At 34.5% G+C, this 15,617-nt stretch overlaps 2 protein-coding genes across 4 annotated transcripts; one reads left to right on the plus strand and one right to left on the minus strand.

The window, feature by feature from the left end:
* Window positions 1–616: 616 nt before the first annotated feature.
* LOC101209961 (probable protein phosphatase 2C 6) lies at window positions 617–8,618 on the minus strand. Its single transcript, XM_004147926.3, has 5 exons — window positions 7,758–8,618; window positions 5,361–5,738; window positions 3,238–3,355; window positions 1,650–1,873; window positions 617–1,371 (listed from the first exon to the last, which is right to left on the minus strand). Exons 1-5 carry the CDS (start codon window positions 8,079–8,081, stop codon window positions 844–846), a joined length of 1,572 nt encoding a protein of 523 aa, XP_004147974.1. The 5' UTR covers window positions 8,082–8,618; the 3' UTR covers window positions 617–843.
* Window positions 8,619–9,118: 500 nt separating this feature from the next.
* Window positions 9,119–12,737, plus strand: LOC101214095. 3 transcript variants are annotated; one of them, XM_031882541.1, is made up of 4 exons: window positions 9,119–9,560; window positions 9,645–10,464; window positions 11,295–11,461; window positions 12,188–12,321. In XM_031882541.1, the coding sequence occupies exons 1-4, from the start codon at window positions 9,379–9,381 to the stop codon at window positions 12,249–12,251; spliced, it is 1,233 nt and encodes a 410-aa protein (XP_031738401.1). In that variant the 5' UTR covers window positions 9,119–9,378; the 3' UTR covers window positions 12,252–12,321. The 3 variants fall into 3 exon arrangements, with proteins under 3 accessions (XP_031738401.1, XP_031738400.1, XP_004147991.1); XM_031882540.1 differs by having other exon boundaries at window positions 12,157–12,296; XM_004147943.3 differs by having other exon boundaries at window positions 9,129–9,560; window positions 12,296–12,737.
* Window positions 12,738–15,617: the final 2,880 nt, after the last annotated feature.

Below are 15,617 nucleotides of genomic sequence, written 5' to 3' on the forward strand. Positions count from 1 at the left end.
TAGTTTCTTTAAGTTCAAGGTGTCACGTCTAAATTTAATAGTTATTCAAACAAAAGTTAATATAGCATGTTTTTTCTAAATCTTTGAAGGGAGGAAGCGGATTGAGTGACTCTTTCATTTCTCTACTTCAATCGTTATAGTTGGGTGAATACTAAAACCGACCAAATCAAAAGAAAATTTTGATTTTTGATTCAATGCAATTTTGAATTTAGAAATTGAATCCAAAGCCAAGTTGTACCAAACCATATATACATATATATACATGAAAATCAAATATTTGTAGTTTGATTCAATTTGGTATATATCCAAAATTGATAACTTCAATTCAACCATACTAACTGAACCGAACAGAATAGTGGATGTCTCTAAACTTGACCTTAACAGGATCCAAACTTTGCCCAATTTCCTTCAACTTGAGCTATGGCTCAACCTCAATCACTCTTCACTTTCTTCATCCTCTACATACAAGGTAAGGGAGTGAAGATCCATTTCTCTTCTAACTTGCTAATCTACCATTGACTAACGAACCATCAGATATTAGATTCAAGATTAAAGATGGGAGTTCAAGACATCATATAAACAAAATTAGAAAGACCATACCATATATGCCTAAGTCTAAGATATACAATCGTCTTTTATGTGATGCTTAATATAATTGAGATTATATAAACAATACTATGTATATCTTGTTCCAAATATAAGAGAAATAATTACCACATACAAATTTTCTTTTATTTGCAAGATCAGAGCATTGAAAATGAAGATATTTATATCCACAAGAAATATGAACTTTCTGCCTCCAAACTGACAAACAATAAAAATGACACTTGAAAAAGAGAAACTTCATAGCCATTTCCTCCAACTGCCTGATCTTTTGTCACCAGAAAGGAACCTTGGAAGGCTTAGCAAACTATTCACTCTGGTAATACCCTCCAATGCAGACCATTCCTCCTCTTCATTTGAAATGCACTCAGCTAAGCTTCTCTTTGACCGGTTTCGCCCTCCAGCTACAACCTTCTCATCCGTTGAGTCGGAGATAGGTACAATCTCATTACAGCTTTGTACAGTGCCTGACTGCTCGAAAACAGTTGTTCTACAATCATCTAAATCAACTTCGATGTCTTTTGCGTCGTTGCTTGGTGTGGCCGGAACCTCTTCCACTGGCATTGCACAAGTTTCCGTGTTTTCATCTACGTCAGGCTCATACTCGAGAAAGAGGCATACAACAGCGCAATCATCATTCTTGGATGTGGGATATTTCAGTCTCCATGCACGAACAGCACAGTCGACAAGAGCTCTGGCTGCTGTTTCTCGAGAAGGGGCTGACGCAACAATCTCGATAGCTTCTTTATTTGAAAGAACATCCCAAACCTGTGTCACGTAGTGGAATGATTGTATTAAACACATTTTCATCTGAAAGCGTGTTACTTCCAACTGAAAACTTCATTCTGGTTTAAAGATACCAGAAGAAATGCTCTAATGAAACATATACTAGCACGATGCCGAGGATACCGATATCCTGAGGACAAACTTACCTAGCGAGAAGAAAACGCACCCTTCTTCCATACAAATAGAAAACTACAAATATGAAAAATTAGAGGATTCTTTAAAGCTTGATCAGAAAAGTGATGAAAGAAGAAAAAATATACCCCGTCAGTGGCCAGAATTACAAACTGATCTCTTGGGGTAAGGTGACGATAATAAACATCGGGAACAGAAATAAGACCGAAATCCTTCAGACAAAAGTCTCCAAAAGCTCTTGCCATCGCCAAACCAGGCGAATCGTTATTTGGCAACCAGAATCGTGCAACCTCGGGCTCATCCTGCAAAGCAAAGACCCTTCCTTTGCATTGCTGGATCCTAGCAGCTTCACCTAGATTACAAAAATAAAAGTTTGAGAATGTCCATACTGCCGGCTCAGATTTACATAACTTGAACAATATAAGGTTAGGGTTTTTAAATGTTATATTACTAATTCACGATAAATATAGAATTGATCATTTGAAAAAAATAAGAAGTTAAAAAGCCTTTTCAATAGTCAGAGGAGAGAAAAAAGGAGCATTAAGGAAAATCTTTTCTGGAAAATTTTGAAAATCTAAGGGGGTGTTACGGTGGCTGGGTTATAAATTATAATAGTCTACGTTTGAGATACAAGTTATTATAGTCTTATAATACTTAGTGTATTAAGTGCATGTTATTTAGTCTGTCTTTAAGGTTTTTTCTACTATTTTTTTCATCAATCATCATAGTAGTAATTTTACCTGAAATATCATACCTTGAAAATATAAATAAAACCATTTGTCCCACCAATTTATATAAAATATGTTTGGAGTTTAAATTGTGTTGACATCGGTCCATTTTGGGATGTACCAATAGTGGTGAACATGCAAAAAGAATACATTAGATAAGGCTATAATTCATATCATTCATTATAGCCTAATCTAATATACATTTTGCATGTTCACCAATATTGGTACACCCCAAAATGACCAAAATGGATGGATGTTAACTTAAAATCCATTCGCATTTTGAATAAAGTGGTGGAAGAAATGGTTTTATTTATAATTTTAAAATATGAAATTTCATGTATACTCATATGAAGAAAACATAAAAGGAAAAAACCTAAACACTAACTAAAATAATATGAATTCCAAACACAACTATTAATCAAGACTACAGCAGTCTGCATACCAAAAACAAACTATTATAACCCACAAACTGCCACAAAGAGAACTTGTGAAAGAGAAGTAACGAGAGAGCGGAAAGATCAAACAAATGAGTAGAAGAGAAGTAGAGAAGACAAAACCCCAAAGAAGGTGAAGTGCATGAGATCAAAATCATCCTAGAAACCCTAATGAGGAGAAGGGGAGATGAAAGTTACGAAAGATAGAGTTTGTGAGAAAGCAGACAAATGAGAAGGAGAATTGTAGCGAAGAGCTTGAGTGGAAAAATAGTGAAAACTATAGAAGAAGGCTTTACAAAAGTATTTACCATAAACACTAGGTTACTATAGTATGGATCCTAAATATGGAGTGGGCTACACCCACTTGTAGTTGGGGTCCCAAAGTGTAGAACAGCATAAAAATAGGTTACTAATGTCAGTTTTTCATTAAAGGCTTTAATAGGTAAAAGCTAAATTTACAACTTATTAAGAACCAAAGAACTAAAATGGAACTTTTGAACTTTAAGGACCAAATTAAAAATGATGGCACATTTCCTACTAGTAGATGAGTTTACCAGGAAGGTCAGGTTTCAAGTCCACCGTTAATTGAATTGGAATCAAAGAGTTGTCTTCATCTATTGTAGCCAGCACTGCTCTCGAGTCACCAACATTTCCAAGTATGAGGTTTTGACCCTAAAATACATCATTTTTCACTTTCAGTTTAGCTACATATAATGGGATAAAATGGTACTTTATGGTATCATATGGAGAGTGCAGTGTATATACTTCTTTCAACATGAAATAAAGATGCTTATTTATAGAACTCAGTGGTCAGTGCTATATATTGAGAATTAACTTCCCAAGTATATTATTTGCAGTTCTTAAAATGAAGAACAAGAATCTATGCTCTCTCTTAAATTACAAGTTCAGCATATATAATAGGTCCAGAATAAGATTTTCCTTAAACAAAACAGTTGCAAATTCCAATCATATACGAAATGAACACACAAGACCTGAAAGAGCTAAACATAGCAAAACATCCTCCATTGGGTACAAATCAAAGAACCAATTAAGGACGAAAAAATGTAGACAATAATGATATACCTACTCACAAATAGTTAGCAAATCCCCTTTCACTAACTAGAGAAAAGCCTTCTGTTTCTCTCCTACCAAGTTTCACAAAGCATCTCAATTCACTAAGCTAGATAGCTTAAGAGTTCTTAAACCTCCAGGCACCAAAATTGACAAGAAAATTTTACTTCACAAATGTGTGGATGGGACCCTAACAGACTAAACAATGGTTAAAGACCTTCAGCACCAATAGTTCAAAATTTGGAGAATCTTTTTTCAGTAGGGACCAAACAATCTTCAGAGAGAGATCCATTCAGAAGTGTGGTTGTCTGATTCCTTCTCTAGATAAACACCGAGGAAAGGGGCCAGCAGTAGCAATCAGCCACCCAAGCATCCTTGAAAAAAAACAATTCAAAGAATCTAGGTAAAGAAAACTCAAAATGCTGAGAACTCCACCGATGATCCTTCCAAAAGTGAAGATAACAATCATACCCCACCAAACTCTAGGAGCAAAAAAGTTTTTTTCCCCTTCTATTTTCCAACAAGAAACCAAACATTTCATTTAACAAAATAAAATATATATTTTTATTTTCTTTTTTTCGAACAAGAAACCAAAGAAGAGGTTGGAGAAGGTGTTTAGGGGAATCGACCATGAAGAGAACCTGATTGCAATTAACTGGAAAGTAACCTCCCAACCTGTTTCCAAAGGAGGGGTTGGAGCAGAGGGTTATGAAGCAAAAAAACATGGCTCCCCTTGAAAAATGGAGATGGCGGTTTCATTAGGAAAGACAAATGCTCTTTGGAGGAATATCATAGCTAGCAAGTACCAGAGTGGTGTCACTTATAAGGCCCTGTAAAAGTTTCATAGACAATTGTGGTGACGATTCTTCTTTGGAAATTTAGGTTCAAAAGAAATAAGAGGATCTTCCAAGGAGGAGACTACAATAAAGGCCTTCTGGGATCCAGTTAGTGTTTGCCTAGTATTCCATCTCAAAAGACTTCAAATCATACTTTCTCCCATATCTGTACCAACTGGGAAGTTTAGTTTATATACATATATATAATTTATATTTTTTTGTAATTCCCAAGGTTTGGAAGGCAATACCTCATCTCCCATCCTTTTTACCCTCATTTAATAACGACAGTATTATTTCCTTTTCAATTTTTCTAATTAAAATAATAATGATAATGATAATAATAATAACAATTGATATGTGTATGCCATAATACATGACTTATTGAGGGCAACTAAACTCAAGTGATGTGAGACACCTCCACCTAACTTAGCTCCTAATACAACCTTCGCTTATTTCTAAATCTTTGAAGAAAACGGAGAAGACTAATAACCGCCATCATTTACACAGTTGCTGCCGTGCAACCAGTGTAATTGTCTCTCCCACCCATTTCCAAAGTGTACTCATTTAAGATTGAGTCCATCATTTCTAAACCAACTTCCATGAACTCATATGTCTGTATTACCTATTCTTAAAGCATACTCGTTTTGTCAATTTGGAGTAGGAAGAATAAATGAATGAGATTTGATTGTTTTAACCTTTAACAAAATGACTCTGACAGATAAATGTATGCAAATACACTAAAAAAATTCCACTGTATGATGCAATATTACCTGCTTTATTAGAGTCACAGCCGTAGATCCACTGCAAAAACAATCAATTTTTTGATGCAGTTTCAACTCTTTATCCATCAATTTGAAGGACTTCAGTAGAGATACTTTGAGTGGTAAAAACATCTTGGGGAATTTTTCATTTTCTTCGCCCTCCAATGACTTGTAAGAATCTTCATCTCCTTCTAGAGCAACAGAATCTTCAGAATTTGAACTTCGGGAATGTCTCGTTTTGCTTTGGTCTTCATTTGATTTAGATGTCCATTGTGTACATAGGATTAGAGGGAGGGTATCACGAACTTTTTTCGCAACCATGTGTCCAAAAGGACCATGTCCATCAAATACGCCACAAAATACTGTATCTCTTTTTGAACTGAAATTCTGTCAGAAGTATTTGAACCAAGTTAATCCAAAGGGCAATGAAATGTAAAAGGCCTAAGCCACTAATGACTGTTAAAAGCAAACATTGGAACTGATACACGTGATTCACTTATTCACAAATAAGAAATACATAAGAGCTTAGACAGAACTTCACAACAAAATACAAGCCATGATAGAGTTATAAACCCACCAAGTAGGAAAATAATATGATAAATAGCATAGCTTTAATAGCTGAAGTTCACCAAATGCTAGGCACTGACTAATGTATTCCTCGATGTTTGTCTGCTCCAAACAGTGAAGGTAAAACCCATTGTATCCGATAAGTAAAAACTTAACTTGGCAGATAGGAACTGTTTCGTAGTTGTTCTTAAATTCCATTTTCTACTTTAAGAGTATGAATAATGGGAGGAAACTTCGTTTGAGATATAAATCATCTTATGTTTATTGCTTATGTATCTGATTTATTGAAAAGCTAGAGTTTGAGAGACAAAGATCTTTGGTTACTTAAACATTGGCAAACGGGCTTTTCTCTTACTATACCTAATCTACAAAAGCACAAAACAAAGTAGTTACCCTATTGAAAAAATTCAACCAATAAAAGTTTTTTAAAGTAGTTTTTTAGAAATGTTTTGTAAATCAAGCTACTCAACAGCTTCTGAAGTTTCCAGTCATGGCAAAGATGCAACTTAACACCTGGTTAGCCTATTTCTAAAGCTTAGCTTCAGCACAGAACAATTTTCAGAAGCTCCTGGAAGGCACATTCATGAGTAATATGGTGAGATGTGACCTCACAACTTGTGAAATGTCCTGCCAAGAGCATGAACACTCGCTGGATAAATAGTAAATCATGATCTGACATTGATTTTAAGGCACAATTAAGATTACCGACATACAACCTTTTCTGGAACCCTTCATAAACCCAAATGACCCCTGAGACTGCTTGCTGAGTTCCTCAAGCAATCTAAAGAGGCAAGAATCAATAAGCTTAGTAGCCACTAGGAGCAGACCCGATATTTTTGACAAATTCACAAAAATCTAGATTTCATGCTAAATGAATATTATTGGACACAACCTTCGCCAGATCCTTTCAAATTAAAACACAAGAATATCCAGAAATCTTCCGACAGTTGTGACTTTCATTAGGCTACATTTTATTCTCTGAATTGTCCATTTAAACATGTTAAAGCTTACCAATTATTCTAGGGGCTGAAAATTGGAAACAGAAATGTTACTGCAGGTATGTTCATAAGGTAGAGAAGATAAAACCCTTAACCTGCTCCAAGAAGGCATATAGGATTTGCAATAAGTAGCCGAGGATCTAAAGAATATTCCCTTGCCAAACTACTGAATTTTGGATAAGCTGTACTTCTAAGTGTGGTACTTCTTCAATCAATTTTCCACCTTCGATAGGAGTTTATATTGAACTATATAACCAAGACCCATGAACCTTTTCTGAAGTACTCTGCACCATCTCAAAAGCATACTAAACTCGCCAACTTTTACAACTTTAAACCACTAGAAGGAGTAGACACCAATCTATTAGTTCCTACCTGATCTAAATAATCTGCTTGTAACTGCCATGAACCTTCAGTCCACAAAATGCTCCGGTAGACACAGGACAGTCAGAACATCAACAGTAAACAAAATATGAACTGTTGAGATAGCAATCCTTTCTTCTTTAGGGATGACAGTGTTCTTTTTCCATGTAAAAAGCTGATAATCAATCCTCAAACAGAAAAATACTAAAGAAGAAAAAACAAGAAACCTTCCCAGAAGCTAAAAAGTGCATTTTTACTACATCAATTGAAATTCCAAAAACAAGGAACAAACAAGCAAAAACCCTAACATTATCCAAAAATCAGTAGAACCTCCATATCTGCTCTCAAACATCTCCCTTCAAATAATTTAATAACATCTACTTTCAAATAATTTAATGTAAGCTCAAAGGGACACACTGTTGATCAACTAAAAACGAAGAACACAGGGACGCAACAATGTGAACAACAATTAGGTACTAACCTCCTGCACAATCATAGCGTCTTGATTAACCCCTTTCTTCCCCTGCTGCGTATACAAACAAGCAATTCTCGATGACCCATTTGAACAAATCCTCCCCGGAACCTCGAATTCATGGACCTTCTCTGAACAAACCGCAACGCCAAAAGTTTTAGTCGAATTCTTCTTCCACCAACGCGGCTTCGTCGAGTACAAAAATGAAGAAGAAGAAGAAGAAGAAAATGACTCTGTTGTAGAAACAGTCGGAGCCTCTCCCGGCGCTGCGGCGGCAGAATAAACCCCACCTCTGCTCTGCCGCCTTTTAGGAGACGAGTGACAAGAACCCATCAACAAAATCGGCTTAATCAACAAAAATCAACGCCAAAACAGCTTCCTCTGCCCCTTTGTTGGGGGTTATGGCGCAACTTCCCTTCCGATTGAATATCGGGTTGGAATTAAATTATTTTGCTAGCCAGTGTTGGGATTCCGTGAGGAAATAGAGGACAATATGGTAAATAATTCGAAGCTGATGAAACATCGTTATCGAGGTGTGTGGATCTTAAATTTTTTATAAAAAAAACAATTAACTCTTCTTCTTTTCTTACTCAATAAAGGGGGATGAAACTTTTTCACCAATTGGTTGATTAGGCCGTTTCCGGTTTGTTCCGCCGTCGTATACGGTGGCTGTGGTTGAAGTTAAGCTTTGTGGGTGTTAGCAGCTAAAACCTCGGGAATGGGCAGTCAAAGAGTTGTCTGGAAGGACAGGACAGGACATGACACGATGCAACACATGTACTGGAGTGACAATGGTGCAATTTGTCGTGTAAGAGATGAGTGGATTCGATTCTTATGAGGATTAGAATCAACAAAAAAGTTGGCTCTTTTTTCTTTTCCAAGATGGGCATTGGTCTGTGGAAATTATTGTCTGCTACTTTTATGGTGAAAGATGATGACTTTAATGAACCATTGCTTTTCTTTCATCATTTTGACTTTTAAACTAGAGTCAACATTGTCAAAATCAACGTGTTTGTGGTTTTAATTATTATTTTAGCTTATGAAACGTGGTTAGTCTCCATTGATTTGGAGAAAAATCTAAACCAAAAACATTTTAAAAAAGTTTTAAAGATTTTGAGCAACCTTTTTTACACACGGATTGAATATAGAGTTGAATGAAGTAGATAAAAAAAACACCTCTATTATTTTATTATTCGTATTAATTTATATTTTTTCCTTATTAACTCACCATGCAAAGCTCCTCATTCTTATTGGTGTCAACTCTTCTAATTACCACTTTGATGTAATTATCAATTCATCTCATCTAACTGGACTCCAAAAGAACTCAAATCAAAGATGACCCATACACTTATAACAAGAATGTTGTTAGAGGTTCTAACAATCCTCCAACTTTAATTTGGAAAGGGTGGTCTCTCCCCAAATCCACAACTCTTCCTCTCTCTTAGAACACACACATCTTTTTCCATCAACTCTAACACACTTTTCTATCTTTTATGACAATGATTATTGTTTGGAAGTTATATATATAGTTTTCTTGTCAATTCTTCTTCCCAAGGCATTAGGCATTTTGATGAAATTTGCCATTTGGGATATTTAAATGGAGAGAGTTTATCACCACTAAACCCCAGCAATGGCAGAACCAAATACAGTAGAATTGGCCAAGCAAAGATGCAAAGCGATTATGGACATAATCCAAACCCTACCTTCTTCCACCAACATCTCCGTTTCATGTACCCAAACTCTCCACAAATTGGCTCTTCGCGAGCTCAATTTCCTCTCTCGTTGCTCCTCCTCGTCTTCCGCCCCTCTCAGGTTCCGCCATTTTCTTGAATCAAAATATTTACACTTTTCAATCTTCTCTATCTTTCCTCATATTCATCAATGATTTCCATACAGCTTGAATATTGGGCACCTTGAAGCTATTGTTCACATTCTTCAACACCCTTCCGTCACTGGAATTTCACGTGTTTGTAAGCCGATTCCATCTTCCTCCTCTTCGCAAGCTGTTTATGTTGATATAATTTGCACTTTGAATAGGAATCCTGTGTGGGTTATTGTTTCCGATAGAAAACCTAGGTATATTTCTTGGTATAAGGGCCACAGAAGTAAGGGCTTGAAATCTCGACTTGAGGAAGTGATTGATGCGGCTCGCTCTTTGCACGCCTTAGAACCTTGCTCGATCATTTTGTTTTTTTCGCATGGGCTTGATCAGTTTATTCTGGAAAGGCTCCGGGATGAATTCAAAGCCACTGAGTTTCATTTCAATTTCTCGGATTTTGATTTTGCTTTCTCTGAGATTGATGGTGATTGGATTAATGTGCTTCCAAGAAGCTATGAAGAAGCTTGTGTTCTTGAAATAAAAGTTAATGATAGGAATTGTGGGGTTACGAGTTCAAATTATAACAGTAAAGTATGTTCTAGTGGTGTGGATGAGCCGGAGATTTTGAACAACAATACCGAGATAGATTTTGGGGATTCTTTCTGCTCTGTTGTTATGGCAATGAAGCCTAATCCTATGAACGGTATCGAAGATATGGAATCCGCAAATTTTGAAAAATTATTGGGTGGTGATAGTGATTTAATAAATTTTGATACCACGGCGTTGATTGCATTAGTGTCCGGCATTAGTAATGGCTGTGCTGCTAAATTATTGTCTATCCCAGAGAATGAATTGAGACAGAAGTACAAGAGTAACTATGATTTTGTTATTGGTCAGGTGAATTTTTGTTTGCAGATGAGCATTATCTTCCACTATCTTCTATTACTTTTTAGCCACTATTTTACTTACAAGTTAGGTTCGCGTAAATGTATAATCTCCGATTGTTAATTTAAAGCAGGAGATTATGCAGAATATATAATATCCCACTTGAATGAAAAAGATTGTAACTGAAATAAGAACTTATTTTCATTTTCGCTGTAAGTTTTGCACTCTAGTCATTACTAGTTAAAAACTAGTGAGTTATCTTGAACTTGCATGTAGACCACATTATGTTCGAGTTGAGGATGTTCCTTATTGCCTTGGCTGGATTGTTACTCCACTGAACTTATTTTGCTTAGTTGCATTACTGGACTATATCCCAAAATAATCCCTCGTGGAGTTACTCAAGCATTCCTTTTACTAGTTACCTTTTTTATTCGTTGTTGGCTTTTTTGTTAAATGGTCTTTTTGTTTACTGTCAAGTCATCTGCTGAAACAATTTACAAATTTTTCCTCTCATATTGTAACCGATATCTCTCTTCTTGTCCAGCCAGATAAGATTGGTATACGGTAAGCCTTGGTGGAAGTTTTTGTTTGAATTAGATTGTGAGGAAACATCCAAGGCTCAAATACTTTCTATTGAGATTTTATTTACCATTGCTTTTTATCATAACAAATGCTCTTTTTGACTTATTAGAGTTGAAAATTAAGGTTGATTTACCAATCAATTGTTTGGTTGATTTCTTTGCTAGTGTTATATGGTCTGAACTTGGATTTCCTAGTATTATTATTACTTTTGCTTGTAGCCAATGTGATTCTGTCTCTGAGCTCTCTCGATCTTCTGCTAGGCAATGTCAGAAATTAAGAAGCCTATTCTTGTGGAGCTGAGTTCTCTATTGTCTGGAAAAAGAGGAATAATATGCCAGAGTGCTCACTCTGAGTTCAAGGAACTTATAACAATGTGTGGAGGGCCGAATGAGAAGTCCAGAGCAAACCACTTACTAAAGCACATCATGTGAGTCAATTAGAACTAGGTTTTGTTGTTATTTCATTTTCTTACTTTGATCCTTGATTCACAATCATTTGAAACATGAAAAATAATTTGGATTTAGCACTTTTAGTTTCATAAATCTAAAATTGTAACAATATTTTGGGTCCGTCCAGAATTACGTGTTGGAGTTATTTGGAAGCCTCCAAATATTTGCAAAGAATCGAATAATTTGTCCTTTTAATACTCTAGATGCCAAGTGCAAAATCCTAGCATGCCACCATGTTTATGGATGGAGAGACCTTTCAGGCTTTTCAACATGATCTCATCCCACCAAGTGACTCCCACCTTAGTACCTTCAACACCCTATGAAAGTTTTGCATTTCTTTCTCTGAAATCTAGGCCATTTTGGTATGTATTTGAAAGTAAAACATGAAGTAGATAGAAATGCCTTGGTATTCGTTCACCATATATTGTAGCCACCTATTGAGATTTAATATCCTACAAGATAAAAAATAATAAGAGCCATGTAAATAATAATATCCTACTATAGCTTAGCCACCTACTTAAGATTTAATATCCCACGAGATACCTTGTCAATTAAATGTATTAGATTCGAGTGATACACCATGAGAATAATTGTGGGTGTGCCATGGGGAATAGAAAAGGTAGGTAGAAATAGACTTTTTCAGCTTAATCAGAAGTTCAATTTGCTTATGTAGGTTTGTGACCTTGTGCTATCAATACTTTCAGTTTCAGTTTTTCTGTCCTTGCAACCACATGGAGGATGTTATGGATAAGTTTATCATCTAGGTAAATGTCAATACATTAGTGCACTGATTGGTGTTGACAATGAAACAGGGTTGTGCTGGACATGGTATCAAAACGCATGACATGCCTCCCGACCACGAGAAAGTTAGCTTTGAAGAACAAGGTTGTGTTCGGTACTGGTGACTACTGGAATGCCCCGACCTTAACTGCTAACATGTCATTTGTTCGAGCAGTATCGCAGACTGGGATGTCCCTTTTTACCTTTGAGCATAGGCCACGAGCTTTAACCGGTGATTAGTTGATGCGCACTTTTGATTTAAATGCGATATCTTTGTTCTGTTAGTTCTGTTAGAAAAAGGAATGGTGGTAGGGAGATTTGAATTTTCAATTTTGTTTTTTCTTTCAGAATAAAATGTAGTTAGTTAAAGACAATTTCTCCCTTGTTGTAGAATGATAAATTATTGGCCATATTTTGGTTGGTATATAAATTAAATCCGTGCATTGCATGCAGGAAAAGGAAAGCTTTGGTAGATGATTGCGATTGAAACAAGATATACTAACATGTAACATCTATTGGGAAACATCATACTATATTAACTGGTGTCCTAATTGCAAATAATGTGTTATTTACCTGCCTTATTATTGGATAGACATGAAGTTCCATTTAAAGGTTAACTAACAATGAGACTAGTAACTTATGAGATGGTAGGGTTTCTTCAATTTTCCATGCAGAAGTCTCTAACATGTCTTCCAAGTTTGTCGTTTGGGTTTATCATTCTTAGAGTATATATCAATTTCATTTGGTCTTCATCAACTTTGATACTAACATGGTGAGAATTGTTAATGTTTTTTATATGAAATTCTTGCTCGTTGTTTTGCTTTCAAGGGGTCTTTTAAGGGACTGTTTAAGCCACCAATGCTGTGTTCAACTATTTATAACATATAATCAAGTATAATAAATATTATTTTACTAACTCTTTTTTCTTACAATATTTTATTTATTATTTTCTACTAATTCCTATTTCTAATATACTTTGTACCTTCAAGATTTTGCAAACGTTTCATTTGATTTTTGAAATCAAGGTCAAAAATAGGGTAGAGTCAAATCTATTGACAAAAATAAGTGTTTTTGGATGCTTCAATTAAGTGTTTGCATGGACCTTGCATGGACCTACGCCTTCTCTTTTTTTCATTATTTATATATGTATATATACATTAGGTGTGAGTCTACACCTTTTTCCTTTTTCATTATTCATATATATTATGAGTGAGTTCCACACGTTCCTTTTTTTCTCATTATATATATGTTTAATGTTTATAAAAAAATGAAAAGAACAAGAATTGTGAAACAATTCAAAGCGGATGAAAATTATTGTTTGATTGCAAATTAAATTTAGAAAACCTAACCTAATCAAATTAGGACATTAATATGAGAAATTTATTGTTTTATATTATTAATTTAATCCTTGGGATGAATATATTTTTTTAATATTTTCATATGTAGCAAAATGATTAATTTGTTTAAATAAAAGTTTCTTTTAAAGAATTAGTTTTATTTTATAATGAGCAAATTATTATTTGTAAGTAATATAAATAAATGTATATACAGATAAAATTACCCATAAATTAGGGTCTTTTAATCACTCGAAATGGACTCAAAATAATAAAAGTAAATTTAATTGAGTCAATAACTCAAAATTAAGAAGAAGAAAAAAAGAGGGAAGATTGAAATATTTAATATATATAAAAAGAAAAAGAAAAAATTAATTTAATAAAAAAGATATTTTTAGAATTTGAATATTTAAATAATGAAAAGAAAAAAAAATGTGTGGAACACGTATACTATATATGAATAATAAGAAAAAAAAATGTGTGGGAAGTGTGCGTAAAATATATATAATGAAAAAAAAGGATAGGCGTCAACAGACTCTTAACTGAATCCAAGAACACCTATTTTGTTCATAGGTTTATGTCATTATCCTATTTTTTACCTTAGTTTAAAAATCATATTATTTTTTTAAAAAATTCCTATTGCAACGACCGACTATAATAATTAATTCAACGTCTCAAATATCTATTCATGAGACGATCTTTTAGGGTATTGAGAAAGTTATAATAATTTGTTAGGAACTTCTTAAATGAATTGATGAAAGATAAACGATTGTATTTATAATGTATGACGTGGTTGGATAACGTTGAACTTTTTTCAAAAATATAGTGATTTGAGAATCTATTCTAAAAAATGAGGTTGGACCAAAACTACAGTATTTTTAGGCCCTACCTCTTCTTTTTCATTATTTATATATATATATTAGGTTTTATGCTTTCTTTTCTCATTATTTATATAAAATATATTTACTTGTTAAAATTAATATCTTTTCAATTTCAATTTATTTTTGTGCTTTATTTATTTATATAAAATATATATATATATATGCAGTGAAATACAGCATGAATTAGCCCATGGAATTTTGGAACATGAGCCATTGCTACCATAAAGCAAGACGACTAACGCCGCTTTACGGATCCAAAAAGATCCTCATATGAACGTTTCGGTGCATCATCTCGAGACACTATTTCAACAACCTTGTAAGAGGCTTGGATTCCGACGAGGATGTGTATGGAGTTAAATCAGCTATGGAGTTGATGTTGTTTTTCATCCTCACAATCTCTACAACTATGGAGTTAAATCAGCTACTGTTGTTACTAAGTTGTTCAATTGTGGAACTCGATGTTGCAGTGTTTGGAAAGAAGGATTATCAGCAATGGCGAGATTATCAGGCGGATGGTGAGTCTTCGTAAGAATGTGAATGATTTTGATTTTCATATTTGTTTTGAGCTCAAAATTTATCGGATTTCTCCATAGATTTATTGGAGTTACTGTTTTGTATTTCTTTGAACTTATGCTGAATCATTTAATTGTATTCTTGAAGTTGATCATTTGTGATATAGAGGCTGTAATCGATGTGATTGAGAAGAATTTTGTTATTTCATTATCTTTAATGTATTATTCCAACCCTTACTAGATAGGTGCAAGATGTGTACGAGATAAGAGGGGTAACAATTTGATTTTGAAACTAATAGTAAAAGTTTTGAAATGTGCAAGATAGGTGCGAGATGTGTACGAGATAGGTGTGAGATGTGTACGAGATAGGCTAAGAGGGATTAAAGAAAAATTCAATCAGTTTACAAGCCTAGAGGATTAATAGTGGAGAGTCGTGGAGAAGAAATTGATGGAAGTGGAGAAGAAATGGACAGAAGAGAAGAAACGTTCATCGGAGGAATCAACTCAAAAGTTGAAGGAGAGAAAATTAAATGAAGGTATTTTCGTCATTTCACATATTTTGGCAATTTTTATCTACCCAATTTTTGGCATATTAACATAGACTTCTCACTCACTTATCTGTCCCAA

Source organism: Cucumis sativus, chromosome 3 (assembly GCF_000004075.3).
Source record: "Cucumis sativus cultivar 9930 chromosome 3, Cucumber_9930_V3, whole genome shotgun sequence".
NCBI lineage: Eukaryota > Viridiplantae > Streptophyta > Magnoliopsida > Cucurbitales > Cucurbitaceae > Cucumis > Cucumis sativus.

Bases quoted from the DNA above. Each gene is read 5' to 3' on its own strand.
- LOC101209961 (XM_004147926.3), bottom strand. From the start codon at position 8,081: ATGGGTTCTTGTCACTCGTCTCCTAAAAGGCGGCAGAGCAGAGGTGGG. The intron at 5,739-7,757 runs GTTAGTACCTAA...TACTTCTGACAG, and splicing joins ACGCTATGATTGTGCAGGAG to AATTTCAGTTCAAAAAGAGA. The intron at 1,874-3,237 runs GTAAACTCATCT...TTTGTAATCTAG, and splicing joins CTTGAAACCTGACCTTCCTG to GTGAAGCTGCTAGGATCCAG.
- LOC101214095 (XM_004147943.3), top strand. From the start codon at position 9,379: ATGGCAGAACCAAATACAGTAGAATTGGCCAAGCAAAGATGCAAAGCG. The intron at 10,465-11,294 runs GTGAATTTTTGT...ATCTTCTGCTAG, and splicing joins ATGATTTTGTTATTGGTCAG to GCAATGTCAGAAATTAAGAA. The intron at 11,462-12,295 runs GTGAGTCAATTA...ACAATGAAACAG, and splicing joins CACTTACTAAAGCACATCAT to GGTTGTGCTGGACATGGTAT.